Source organism: Salvelinus alpinus, chromosome 1 (assembly GCF_045679555.1).
Source record: "Salvelinus alpinus chromosome 1, SLU_Salpinus.1, whole genome shotgun sequence".
Taxonomy (NCBI): Eukaryota; Metazoa; Chordata; class Actinopteri; order Salmoniformes; family Salmonidae; genus Salvelinus; species Salvelinus alpinus.
Window position 1 is genome coordinate 112,152,959 of NC_092086.1, and position 13,828 is coordinate 112,166,786.

Genomic DNA, 13,828 nt, shown 5'->3' on the forward strand with positions numbered 1-13,828 from the left:
AGGGGTACTGGTACCAAGTCAGTGTGCGGGGCTACGGGTTAGTCGAGGTAATTGAGGTAATATGTATATGTAGGTAGAGTTAAAGTGACTATGCATAGATAAACAGCTAGTAGCAGCAGTGTAAAAAAGGGGGTCAATGCAAATAGTCTGGGTAGCCATTTGATTAACTGTCCAGCAGTCTTATGGTATAAAGGTCCTGGATGGCAGGAAGCTTGGCCCCAGTGATGTACTGGGCCGTATGCACTACCCTCTGTAGCGCCTTGCGGTTCGTGGTGGTGGAGTTGCCGTACCAGGCTCTTATGCAGCCCGACAGTATGCTCTCGATGGTGCTCCTGTAGAACACTGAGGGCCCTAGGGGACAGGCCAAATTTCTTCAGCCTCCAGAGTTTGAAGAGTCGCTGTCATGCCATCACCAGGGTGTCTGTGGTTTGACCATTTCAGCTCCTTGTAGAGGTTTATGGCGAGGAACTTGATGTTTTTTACCGTTTCCCTGTTGATGGCTATAAGGATATGTCCTTTAGTAGTCAATAAAAGGTGTAGACTAAAGTGTTCTGATCTGTTGACTCCAAGCTGTGTGTGTCTGAGATTTTCGATTGCCCCTGGACATTGGACAGTGAAAGTAATATTCTAATTCTGTTTTGTTGTGCTTCCAGGAGGAGATCATTCAGTTGGACCTGGACAAGCCTGCAGCGGGAGGCCTAGGCTTCTCTGTTATCGGAGGAGAGAGGGGCATCTTTGTCAAGTCCATCACCCCTGGTGGCATAGCAGATCGTACAGGACGGCTGCAAGTGGGGGATAGACTGCTCAAAGTAAGTGTGATCTACTCTTGAGGTGTTTTTAATGTAATAACAGCTCTTGTCCACTAGGTGGTGGTCTTTGACCATAACTCATCTGAATGCAGGGTTGTGCACTAGGGCACGTGGTAATAAACGTTTTACAACAGCAAAACAAAAAGATTTGTTCTCATTGGACAAATTCAGGCATTACCTCCCTGTTTCACTCCATTTCAAAATGTTTCACCCTACCGTACGTGACGCAGTTTTGAGGTTTCCAGCTGACGGTTTATCTATCCATCAGGTGAACGAGGAGCTGATGACTAGTGTGTCTCACACTAAAGCTGTCACCACTATCCGAAAGGTCAAAGGACTGGTCCACCTCATAGTGTCCAGACCGCCTGACCAAAACCCCAACACCTACCTGGCCTACCTCCCCATCAACTCTGACAAGTGCAACGGCAACAGTGACGACATTGGGGTGAAGACTAAACCGTCTAGTCCACCTGATGAGAACAGTAGCCCTCCTGACATACCGCCAATAGGTAATACTACTCTTTATCCCTACAGATGTGTGTGTTGAAGGGTATGTTGATCCCTGCTCCACACTGTTGTCAACACCATGTGCCAGTTTGACAGTCTTCTTCTCTCCTGTGTCCGTCACCCAGACTATGATGCAGGTTCAATGGAACGGAGGACGAGAGAGGGTGAGGTGGAGAACACTGAGCTGTCTGAAGACACAGACCGTGACGGTTCCTCTCTACCAGAGGACTCTCCTGAGGTGGGTACATACCGTGATGGTTCCTCTCTACCAGGGGACTCTCCTGAGGTGGGTACATACCGTGACGGTACCTCTCTACCAGAGGACTCTCCTGAGGTGGGTACATACCGTGATGGTTCCTCTCTACCAGGGGACTCTCCTGAGGTGGGTACATACCGTGATGGTTCCTCTCTACCAGGGGACTCTCCTGAGGTGGGTACATACCGTGATGGTTCCTCTCTACCAGAGGACTCTCCTGAGGTGGGTACATACCGTGATGGTTCCTCTCTACCAGAGGACTCTCCTGAGATGGGTACATACCGTGATGGTTCCTCTCTACCAGGGGACTCTCCTGAGGTGGGTACATACCGTGATGGTTCCTCTCTACCAGAGGACTCTCCTGAGGTGGGTACATACCGTCATGGTTCCTCTCTACCAGAGGACTCTCCTGAGGTGGGTACATACCGTGATGGTTCCTCTCTACCAGAGGACTCTCCTGAGGTGGGTACATACCGTGATGGTTCCTCTCTACCAGAGGACTCTCCTGAGGTGGGTACATACCGTGATGGTTCCTCTCTACCAGAGGACTCTCCTGAGGTGGGTACATACCGTGATGGTTCCTCTCTACCAGAGGACTCTCCTGAGGTGGGTACATACTCTGGGGAGGACTACAGTCCAACTACAGTCATGGAGGGTCAAAACACAACTTTTTTTCTACCTTCTAGTTAATTCCATTCTCATCTGTTTCTGTGTTGTGTGTGGAATTCCAGACCTCCCGGAAAGCCGACTGGAAAGAGGAAAGTGTAGATGACCCACTGAATGAAAGGTAAGCTGGGGCTCCAGAATAGTGTGACTGAATGTCACCAGAGGACATTTTTGTATTTTTTTTATTATATATTTTTAAAAATCTCATATCGTATGTTCCTTCCCAGCTACCTGCAGATGACGTCAGAGCTTCCAGAAGAGGATGAGATTACCTGGGGGAGTGACGAGCTGCCTATAGAGAACATCAACTCCAAATTCACTGACGGTATGCCCATCTATAGAGAATATTAACTGGAAATTGACTTTGAGCGTGAACACCCGCACCCAACGACTCAACCTCACCAATTTCATTGCCCTAACCTTGATTGACCTTTGGATCCGCCGATTTGAATATCCTCTTCCAAAACATACAATTGAATGGATTGTCTCGGGTGAGTGGTTAGCTGCGTCTCTGGTTAGCTGCGTCTCTGGTTAGCTGCGTCTCTGGTTAGCTGCGTCTCAACATTCTCCTCCCCTCTTCCCCAGATAAGCCCATCATTACAGAGGATGAGCTGACCTCTCTGCCCCTGGTGAAGGTGGTCCCTGATGGACAATACACTGGGGCCAAACTCAACACTGTGGTGCGTATGCTGAGGGGTCTGCTCGAACAGAAGATCCCTTTGCAGGAGTTTGAGGTACGAGCTGTCTGTCTGATCTAGTATAGAAACCTCACAGCTGGTGTCATACTCATTCCACGGAGGGCTGAGTGTCTGCAGGTTTTCACTCCTCCCTTGTTCTTGATCAATTAAGGTCACTAATTAGTAAGGAAATCACTTCACCTGGTTGTCTAGGGCTTAATTGAAAGGGGGGAGCCTGCAGACTCTAGGCCCTCCATGGAATGAGTTTCACACCCCTGCTCTACATTAAACAGCCTCAACTATATCCCCTCTTGGTTTTCTTCCATAGTATGTAGCTCTGAAGGGAACCAGCTTTTTGTCTAGCGTTGATCTGTGTTTTTATTACATTAAAAATTACATTTAAAAAAAACTTTGATGCATAACACTGGACATTTTATTTTCTTGAAAATCTGTAAAGTTACTTATTTGTGTCCACGGGACTGAGATTTTAAGGCCAATTTCTACTTCTCTCTCCAAAAGAATCTGCAGAATCTACAGCCGCTGGACGACTGTCTAATTGGTCAGACGAAGGAAAACAAGAAGAAGAATCGTTATAAGAACATTGTCCCTTGTAAGTGTAGATACAATGTCCCAACGAAAACACCACATTATCTCTGTAGATAGAATGTCACAACGAAAACACCACATTATCTCTGTAGATAGAATGTCACAACGAAAACACCACATTATCGCTGTAGATAGAATGTCACAACGAAAACACCACATTATCGCTGTAGATAGAATGTCAACGAAAACACCATTATCGCTGTAGATAGAATGTCACAACGAAAACGCCACATTATCTCTGTAGATAGAATGTCGCAACGAAAACACCACATTATCGCTGTAGATAGAATGTCGCAACGAAAACACCACATTATCTCTGTAAATAGAATGTCACAACGAAAACACCACATTATCTCTGTAGATAGAATGTCGCAACGGAAACACCACATTATCGCTGAAGTGTTTTACCTGGGAATGGTGCAAATTATACGTGTCAATATTCCTCTATCTACTTCAATAATACCCCAGCACAGGAGGTTGGTGGCACCTTAATTGGGAAGGATGGGCTCGTGGTAATGGATTGAGTAGAATAGGATCAAATACATAATTTGATACCATTCCTTTCCATCCAATTATGAGCCGTTCTCCCCTCAACAGCCTCCACCGAAGCCCAGTGCAGTATATAACAAGCCCAATCAAAGCTTCTCCTGTGTTCTCTTGTTTCTCCAGTCGATACCACCAGAGTGATCCTGGGTAAAAATGGTGGCTACATTAATGCCAACTTTATCAACATGCCAGTGAAAGATGAGAACTTTATGTTCATTGCTTGTCAAGGACCCCTACCCACCACTCTGGGTGACTTCTGGCAGATGATCTGGGAGCAGAAATCCAATGTCATTGCTATGATGACCCAGGAAGTGGAAGGGGGAAAGGTCAAATGTCAACGGTACTGGCCTGACACCCCGCGAACAGCTGAGATGGTGGACGAGAGGCTGCAGATCACCCTGGTCAAAGATCAGCACCTTGACAACTTTGTTATCCGTCTCATTGAGGTCAAAGATATCCAGGTGAGATTAAATGTACAGTAGGTTATAAGGACAGGAGTAATAGCCCCAGAACAGAGCCTTGCAGGACTCCATACTTAACCGTGAAGGGATTTATTTTTCTAGAATTTTGCTTTATTACCAAGTAAATGTAATAATAAGGTTAAACAAATAGAAACAAAAGCCAGTGCATAATCATTTGGGTACTCTGTATTTAGAGCATCAGAGTGACGATAACGGCCTATCCCTCCTGTTCTAGACTGAAGAAATTCAACGCGTCACCCACCTGAACTACACCGGTTGGCCAGACCACGGTACACCCTCGCAGCCCGAGCAGCTGTTGATGTTCATATCCTACATGAGGCACATCCACCAATCAGGACCCATCATCACGCACTGCAGTGCAGGGATTGGCCGATCCGGAACCCTCATCTGCGTTGATGTGGTTCTAGGCCTCATCAGTAAAGATGCTGATGTATGTATGGTGACAAGACTATAGCTTTTATTATGCTACAAAAAAGGTCCAATCACATGTTTTCCTGTTTCTGAGAGATTCTATTTTAAAACACACTGTTTTTAGTTTGATATTTCAGATGTGGTACGTAACATGAGGCTGCAGAGACAAGGAATGGTACAAACGGAGGTCAGTTATACATTTTTATACAACATGTTGATCCCTTTAAAGAGTCTGTAATGTACATACTATTTCTGCATTAATAATTATATACATACTCTTTGTTTATTCCACACAGGAACAATACATCTTCTGCTATCAAGTCATCTTATATGTGCTCCGATGTCTTCAAGCTGAGGAGAAAATCTCAGGATAGCAACCTTATTAAATTCCCAATGCTGCACACAACAATGACGGAGACTACACACAGCACAGAACCAAGCAGTGGATTTACAAACCACTGCTCAATAAACGCCTTAAAACAGTCTGGGATTGTGTCCCGAACACAGATCAAGCCTAGTCTTGGATTTACTGGTACTTTCAATAGAGAATCTCCATTTAACATGGTTTTTAGTCCACGACAAGGCTTGATCTGTGTCTGGGGAAAAGTACATTCTTGTTTGCTTGACCTCTACCTCTGTAGCTGCTACCCCTTCTCTTAATGTATACACAACAATACGGTTGATGTTCCCATCTTACCTACATGAAAGCAATGCTTTTTTTTTTTATAGATTGGCTTATGAAATATCTGGAAGTTAATAAATTCATATTTTAAAGATTTTGATGCTGGAAGTTGCCTTGACAGAATACGAGAGTATTTGCATTGTATTATGGTAGTTGCTGCCAGTGTTAAAGGAAATTAGTGTACATATTCATCTTTTGAAAAATTGCAATTTGTAAATAAAAGTGAAAAAAACATTTTGGTACTTTATTTAAATACAGATTTTGCCAGTAAGAATGCAATTAGCCTTTCCTATGCACTTTTCAGTAGTTGGGCTACTGCTGAAATGTTATTCACCTGGAGTTGTTTGGGACTGACACTTGAAAATATTTCTAATCTCATGACTGGGTAGGGGGCACAGTGGCCTTTTGTCCCCAGCTTAAGGTGGAATGTCAGGGAATTAAGTCGGTGAATGGCCAGAGAAGTGCAAGCCATTTGCTTCAGTCAGAATCTGGGCCTTTGATAAACTGCAACCTTCCCCCTTGGGGTAGGGATGTATGAATTTTGCAAGGCAAAAGTTCTGAAATGTGAAAACCTGATACTCCGAGCATCAAAGATTAGCCTTGGTTTCAGCCAAATGTTTAGGAACCAATGTGATAAGTTAGTGATCTGAAGTCAAATGCAGATTACACCGAAGAGCATGTGTAGTCATTCAAGAGAATTGTCTAATGCACATCAAGTTTGCGGACGACACTACAGTGGTAGGCTTGATTGCATACAGGGAGGTGAGGGCCCTCGGTGTGGTGTCAGGAAAATAACACTCAAAAAGGGAGCACCCCCCTATCCACATGACAGTAGTGGAGAGTTCCTCGGTGTACACATCACGGACAAACTGAATTGGTCCACAGACAGCGTTGTGGAGAAGGCTCAGCAGCACCTCTTCAACCTCAGGAGGCTGAAGAAATTCAGCTTGTCAGCTGTATCGCCCACAACCGTAAGGCTCGTGAGGTCTGTACAAAGCATCACCGGGGTCAAACTACACCACAAAGATCAACAACCACCCGAGCCACTGCCTGTTCACCCCGCTATCATCCAGAAGGTGAGGTCAGTACAGGTGCATCAACGCAGGGACCGAAAAACAGCTTCTATCTCAAGGTCATCACAACATACTGACTCAATGCCACTTAATATGTATGTACTCTACTGCATCTTTGTAATACATGTATCACTAGCCACTTTATTTACCCAACATTACTCATGTATATACTGTACTCTATACCATCTACTGCATCTTGCCTATGCCGTTCTGTACCATCACTCATATATCCTTGTGTGTATAAGGTAGTAGTGGAATTGTTTGGTTAGATTACTTGTTGGTTATTACTGCATTGTCGGAACTAGAAGCACAAGCATTTCGCTACACTCGCATTAACATCTGCATGTTACAAATAAAATTTGACATGTACCAAAAGTCAGTGGCTTTCATGTTATTCACAATTAATAACTAAATTGTTCTAGAAAACATCCTCCCCAGAGCTAGAGTCTGATACTGTAAACTGAGTAATACATTTATACAAATGAAACTCAAGAATTCAAATGCATTTGGTTTTAATTGAAAGTTGCTTTGTACAAGTTATTTAAGAGACACAGGATTAACAGATTTAGTATTCATCTTCCTCGTCCTCACAGGCGTCCCCAGAGTCTGCCCCCACCTCCTCATAGTCCTTCTCCAGAGCAGCCATATCCTCTCTGGCCTCAGAGAACTCCCCCTCCTCCATGCCCTCACCCACATACCAGTGCACGAAGGCTCTCTTGGCATACATCAGGTCAAACTTGTGGTCCAGACGACTCCAAGCCTCAGCGATGGCTGTGGTGTTACTCAGCATACACACAGCCCTCTGGACCTTGGCCTGGTCTCCTCCAGGAACCACCGTAGGGGGCTGGTAGTTGATACCCACCTTGAACCCAGTGGGACACCAATCCACAAACTGGATGCTGCGCCGGGTCTTGATGCTGGCGATGGCGGCGTTGACGTCTTTGGGAACCACGTCGCCACGGTACAGCAAGCAGCAGGCCATGTACTTGCCGCGTCTGGGATCACACTTCACCATCTGGTTAGCCGGCTCAAAGCAGGCGTTGGTGATCTCAGGGACAGAGAGCTGCTCGTGGTAGGCCTTTTCTGCTGAGATGATGGGAGCGTAGGTGACCAGGGGAAAGTGGATACGGGGGTAAGGCACAAGGTTGGTCTGGAACTCTGTCAGGTCTACGTTGAGAGCTCCATCGAAGCGCAGGGAGGCTGTGATGGAAGAGACAATCTGGGCGATGAGGCGGTTCAGGTTGGTGTAAGATGGCCGCTCCACTCCCAGGTTACGCTTGCAGATGTCAAAGATGGCCTCGTTGTCCACCATGAAAGAGCAGTCAGAGTGCTCCAGGGTGGTGTGGGTGGTCAGGATAGAGTTGTAGGGCTCCACCACCGCTGTGGACACCTGGGGAGCAGGGTAAACTGAGAACTCTAGTTTAGACTTCTTGCCGTAATCCACAGACAGGCGTTCCATCAACAAGGAAGTAAAGCCAGAGCCGGTCCCGCCTCCAAAACTATGGAAGATAAGGAACCCTTGTAGTCCAGTGCATTGGTCAGCCTGAAGACAGAAGACATGGGATCATTAGTGATTTTAAACTAAACATTCAGCAGTAGAACAATCTTATTTTTTGGGGTTATGATAAAGTTGAGCCAAGCTAACCAGGCAATGGATATATCAATATAAATGATCTAAAATGGATGGTAAACAGCAGTGGCCCTTTAAACTTTCAGCAGCTCACCATTTTGCGCATCCTGTCCATGACAGAGTCCACAATCTCCTTGCCGATGGTGTAATGGCCACGAGCGTAGTTATTGGCAGCGTCTTCCTTGCCACTGATGAGTTGTTCAGGGTGATACAGCTGACGGTAGTGGCCATTCCTAATCTCATCTACAACAAAATCAATTTGTCACATGAGCCAAATACAACTGGTTTTAAACTACTGTGAAATGCTTGCTTATCATTTTGAAAACATCAAGTTATTGACAAAGCAACTTTACATTTTCAGTACTATACAAGCGCCACATACTAGGCTCATGGCAAACAATTCATTCTACTCATTATGCAATGTCAGGCAGCCGTAGCCTGGTCTCAGATGGGTTTGTGTGGTCTTCCCAACTCCTATGGTCATTTATTGACAACATAGGAGGAATTGGCATGTTCAACTCAAAATTGGTAGCAGCAAAATATCTTTAAGTTCAAAAGGGAAAAACCTACACACTAACATTTAAGTTAGTGTATTTTGTAGCAGAGGTCAGAGCAAACAGTTGTGTTTTGGCAACAGCTGTTGTCAGCATTTTGATAGGAATCGATATAAACAGATCTGGGACCAGGTTAGGGAAAACCATTACTATACAAGAAGCTTGCACTTCCTCACCCACAACAGTAGGCTCCAGATCTAAGAAGATGGCCCTGGGAACATATTTCCCAGCCCCAGTCTCACTGAAGAAGGTGCCAAACGATGAGTCAGTCAATTGAGGAGCAGTGTTCTCGTGGATGGTTCCATCTGGCTGGAAACCATGCTCCAGACAATACAACTCCCAGCATGCATTGCCCATCTGGACTCCTGCTTGGCCGATGTGGACGGAAATGCACTCCCTCTGTCGAGAAACACTCCTTAGTCTAACAATAATTTATAAAAAGGCGGGGGGGGGGGGGGGGACTGACTGAGCCCAGCAATCATAAATCCTGACAGTACACAAAGCTGGGAGGAGAAGAAACTTTGACCTCCAACAAATCTCTCAACTCCTTATCAGTTCTCATTTAGCCAAATGTACCTTCTATATTAACAAAATACAGGGAAGCACAACTCCAGAGAATAAGAAAAATAACTGATGTAAATACTTATGTTGCATTAAAAATAACTCACCATTTTTCCTGCAGTTATGTGGAATAGATGGCCTTTTTGAGGAATTAATGAACCCTGAAACAGTTTCACCACAAGCGTTTACATATCAAATTGATATAACTAAAGTATCACAGGCTAGGCTACATGTTGCACTCCAAACACACTCACTCACTTACCTTTGAACACAATGGCAGTCTGCTTCATGGGCCCAGTTTATATGGTATCAGGTGAGCTGTAGTAGGTGTGGCTTTTCAAATGACCTTTGACCATTGACCAAGGGGTAGTGTATATTTTATGATGATTATCCTGAGGTAAATGTTCAATTTCAAAGTTTATTTTAATTTTTTAAAGACAATAAAAATCTAACTACATGTTTCTGAATCTGCACGCCTAACAGTGGTTCAAATATTAGTATAAACTGGATGGTTTGAGGCCTGAATGCTGATTGACTGAAAGCCGTGGAATGTCAGACCAACATAATATTTATTTGTACTGCTCTAATTACGTTGGTAACCAGTTTATAATAGCAATAAGGCACCTCGGGGGGTTGTAATATATGGCCGATATACCACAGGCTGTGTCCTAGCACTCCGCGTTGCGTCGAGATTAAGAACAACCCTTACCCGTTGTATATTGGCCATATACCACACCCCCTCGGGCCTTATTGCTTAAATATACCGTGTTGGTTTGTTATCATGCATTTCTGCATCCAGGAGCGCCTACTTACGGTTTTCCTGCATGCTCGTGCTCAAATCATTGTGATGCACTAGGAGAGGTAGGAACGCTTTTTCTGTCGTCTTCAGAAAAGTTACATTCCTTTAAGCACAAAGTCATACACAGTGTTTTGTTCATGAATAATGTTGTATATTTAGAGTTTACTCATAAGTGGATGGTATTGTCAATGTGCTATTGGAATTGTACTTTTTAGGATGATATTAACGTTCTAAATTCAACATGTGGCTACTAGCTAGCTAAAGTATTGTATGTGTGAACGATGGCTAGATCCTCCACTGATTCCAGTCCTTTGTATTGTGCGTATGTTGTAGAAAGAGTCGAAGATTGGCAGAACATGTTTTGTATTTTCTTTGGGATTCAGGAGAGAGAACTCTCATACATTAAAACAACCTGATCTCTTAAATCCACGTTTTTAATCTCAATCACACACATCGCAGAGCTACAGCGGTGCAGTACAGCACCGGTTACATTGGTGCCTTCTAGACCCGGATTCATCGATGATCAACGTCAGCTCGATCACCGTGGAGCTGCTGCTCTAGAGACTGTTTACATCATGAGGCACTCCTGTCGCCTTGTGGCAAAAAGCGGAGCTGCAGTCTATTTTCATTCCTGTAAAAAATAAATCTGAAATCTGTACTTTGAGTGCTGTTTATGGTTAACTAACATAGAAGTGTGTTCACAAACAAACATTTGAACATAGCATTAGTGGTTTAGTGAACAAATTCTTATTTTACAATGACGGGCTACCCCGGCCAAACCCTCCCCTAACCCGGATGACGCTGGGCCAATTGTGCGCCGTCCTATGGGACTTCCGATCACTGCCGGTTGTGATACAGCCTGGGATCGAACCAGAGTCTGTAGTGACGCCTCTAGCACTCAGATGCAGTGCCTTAGATCGCTGCGCCACTCGGGAGCCCTAGATAATTAGTGTTTGTGGGGGGGAAGTGTTTCTATGACTTGGAGATGTAAATCTATGGGATTGATGTTGAAGTGCCCACCCTAGTTGTTCCTGGACAGCGTGATGATCTCATCCTGGGATCGAATGTCATTAAGCATCTATTGCATGAGATGAAGGGCACTGACGAATACTGGGAGCTAGTCAACAACATGGATGGCCAGACCCACTCACCAGAGGGTGAGCAGTTTCTACAAGGGACAGGAAGTTGACGGCAAGATTGGGACCGTGAAGCTGTGACTCTTCTCTTTGTAGCCTGTAGTACTTCTCCACAACGTAGCACCCACTTGGGTGATACCTCTGCAGCTGCTACAGCGCTAGAAGCTCACCACACATCAGTCCAGAGCAGTAGTCATGCTCGCTGCACGCTCCATGCCATTTCCACAATGCAGTCAGGTCTCATTGATCAAGAAGCCAGTGCGTGAGATACCCGTGTGATCAACAGGCACAATGGTTTCCACTAGTTGACACAAAGTCAAAATTGGCTATACCATAAAAATATATGAAACACAAATATGCTTTTTGGTCATAATTTAAGGTTTGGCATAAGGTTAGCCGTGTGGTTAAGATTAGGTTTAAAATCACATTTTAAGAGTAGAAATAGGTGTGGTTTATGACTTTGTGGCTGTGTAGTAATGACCAGGTACAACTGATATAAATGTTTCTTCTCAAAGTTGCCAGGATGTTAGGTGCCCTAATTAAATCAGTACACTCATAACAACTTAAGCATTACATAAACCTCACATAGCAAATAAGCCGTTTATTTGTTGTTGTTAACCAAATCCGACACTCATTGACCTCTATACAAAACTCCTAATTTGGTGGGTGGAAAATTGCAAAAATGCCACCTGCTGGAGGGAGAGAATTTTCTCAGAGTTGGGTCTCTCTCCTTCTTCCTCTCTGGTAGCTATAGCTCTTTGTGAACAGGAATAATCATGGTTGTCACTAGTTAAGTCACAAAGGGTTTGTTTATAAATTCACTCTGGCTATTTACTCCTATTTCAGAGCACTCTCGTCTGAGTGTGCCAGAGCGCAGAATAACTGATGAATTTACAAACCCGCAACACCTGTTGAATATGACCGGTGTCAGTAAACGTCAGCAAAAAAAACTACATTAAATTGTTGCCAGCAGCACAGTCACCAATGCTCTAGACAACATGAAAACAGCCTAACCAGCTCTGCTAGGGAGAATAACTTGGTCACAGTGAGCTGTTCTCTCATTTGTATCAGAAAGGAGCTAGCAAGATAGATAAATACAAATTATATTAATTCATTCCACTGACTGCATGTTTTGTTGGTTAAGGCACTTCCGGATTGTCATTTGGTTTACTTGCAGCCAAAACAACATTATCCTCAGCTTTTGGCTTTGCCACGACCACCACTGTCACCCAAGGGACATCCAGCCATCTTAACACAACTTTAGGAAGCATTGGTGTCAACATGGGCCAGCATCCCTGTGGAACTCTTTAGACACCTTGTAGAGTCCATGCCCTGACGAATTGATGCTCGTTCTGAGAGCAAAAGGGGATGCAGCTCAATATTAGGAAGGTGTTCCTAAAGTTTTGTACATTCGATGTATATTTGGCCTTGTGTTTTAGGTAATTATCCTCCTGGAAAGTGAGTTTGTCTCCCATTGTCTGTTGGAAAGCAGACTGAACCAGATTTTCCCCTAGAATTATACCTGGACTTGGCTCTTTTCTGTTTCTTTAAATCCTTAAATAACTCCCATACCCAAAACATGATGCAGCCACCATCATGCTTGAGAATATGAGGAGATATACTCAGTGATGTGTTGGATTTGCCCCAAACATAACACTTTGTATTCAGGACAAAAGGTACATTTTTTTGCCACATTTTTTGCAGTATTACTTTAGTGCCTTACTGCAAACAGGATGTGTGTTTTGGAATATTTAAATTCTGTACAGGCTTCCTTTTCACTCTGTCAATGATGTTATTATTCCCCTCTTTGCATTGGAAAATCTCCCTGGTCTTTGTGGTTGGATCTGTGTTTAAAATTCACTGAGGGACCTTACGGATCATTTTATGGGGTACAGAGTTGGGATAGTCATCAACAATAATTGCACACAGAGTGAACCCATGCAATTTATTATGTTTCTTGTTAAGCTAATTCTTAATTCTGAATTGATTTATGCTGAACTTATTTATGCTTGCAATAACAACAATGTTGAATATTTGTTGACTCAAGACATTTCAGCTTTTCATTTATTAATTTATAAACATTTCTAAAAACATAATTCCACTTTGCCATGATTGGGGTATTGTGTGGAGATCAGTGACATAATTTCAATTTAATCTATTTTAAATGCAGGCTGTAACAACAAAATGTGGAAAAGGGACTCCTTCCCTTTTTCCACATTTTGTTACGTTACATCCTTATTCTAAAACGGATTAAATTAATAAGTATTCAGACCCTTTGCTATGAGACTCGAAATTGAGTTCAGGTCCATCCTGTTTCCATTGATCATCCTTGAGATGTTTCTACAACTTGATTGGAATCCACCTGTGGTAAATTCAATTGATTGGACATGATTTGGAAAGGCACACACCTGTCTATATAAGGTCCCACATTTG

General features: G+C 43.8%; 2 protein-coding genes and 1 long non-coding RNA gene across 6 annotated transcripts in view; 2 read left to right on the top strand and 1 right to left on the bottom strand.

Moving 5' to 3' along the window:
- The window catches only part of ptpn13 (protein tyrosine phosphatase non-receptor type 13), a 125,100-nt gene extending 119,224 nt beyond the window's left edge, over positions 1-5,876 (top strand). For all 3 annotated transcript variants that reach the window (XM_071341688.1, XM_071341697.1, XM_071341705.1), the window contains 11 exons: positions 654-809; positions 1,078-1,318; positions 1,442-1,554; positions 2,304-2,359; positions 2,466-2,563; positions 2,824-2,972; positions 3,435-3,525; positions 4,191-4,528; positions 4,764-4,979; positions 5,085-5,147; positions 5,257-5,876. In XM_071341688.1, the coding sequence (XP_071197789.1) occupies positions 654-809; positions 1,078-1,318; positions 1,442-1,554; positions 2,304-2,359; positions 2,466-2,563; positions 2,824-2,972; positions 3,435-3,525; positions 4,191-4,528; positions 4,764-4,979; positions 5,085-5,147; positions 5,257-5,334 (1,599 nt within the window). In that variant the 3' untranslated portion in view covers positions 5,335-5,876. The remainder of the gene's footprint in view (positions 1-653; positions 810-1,077; positions 1,319-1,441; positions 1,555-2,303; positions 2,360-2,465; positions 2,564-2,823; positions 2,973-3,434; positions 3,526-4,190; positions 4,529-4,763; positions 4,980-5,084; positions 5,148-5,256) is intronic.
- A 1,334-nt stretch (positions 5,877-7,210) lies between these two features.
- Positions 7,211-9,797, bottom strand: LOC139539032 (tubulin alpha chain-like). Of its 2 annotated transcripts, XM_071341726.1 has the most exons (5): positions 9,723-9,797; positions 9,568-9,621; positions 9,076-9,298; positions 8,440-8,588; positions 7,211-8,258 (listed from the first exon to the last, which is right to left on the bottom strand). In XM_071341726.1, exons 2-5 carry the CDS (start codon positions 9,568-9,570, stop codon positions 7,281-7,283), a joined length of 1,353 nt encoding a protein of 450 aa, XP_071197827.1. In that variant the 5' UTR covers positions 9,571-9,621; positions 9,723-9,797; the 3' UTR covers positions 7,211-7,280. The 2 variants fall into 2 exon arrangements, with proteins under 2 accessions (XP_071197827.1, XP_071197818.1); XM_071341717.1 differs by lacking the exon at positions 9,723-9,797 and having other exon boundaries at positions 9,568-9,713.
- Positions 9,798-10,092: 295 nt separating this feature from the next.
- Positions 10,093-10,917, top strand: LOC139539043 (uncharacterized). Its single transcript, XR_011667860.1, has 2 exons — positions 10,093-10,321; positions 10,719-10,917. It is a non-coding gene; the product is annotated as an uncharacterized lncRNA (long non-coding RNA).
- Positions 10,918-13,828: the final 2,911 nt, after the last annotated feature.

Bases quoted from the DNA above. Each gene is read 5' to 3' on its own strand.
- LOC139539032 (XM_071341726.1), bottom strand. The intron at 8,589-9,075 runs GTGAGGAAGTGC...ATTTTGTTGTAG, and splicing joins TCTGGAGCCTACTGTTGTGG to ATGAGATTAGGAATGGCCAC. The intron at 8,259-8,439 runs GTGAGCTGCTGA...TTCTGTCTTCAG, and splicing joins TGGACAGGATGCGCAAAATG to GCTGACCAATGCACTGGACT.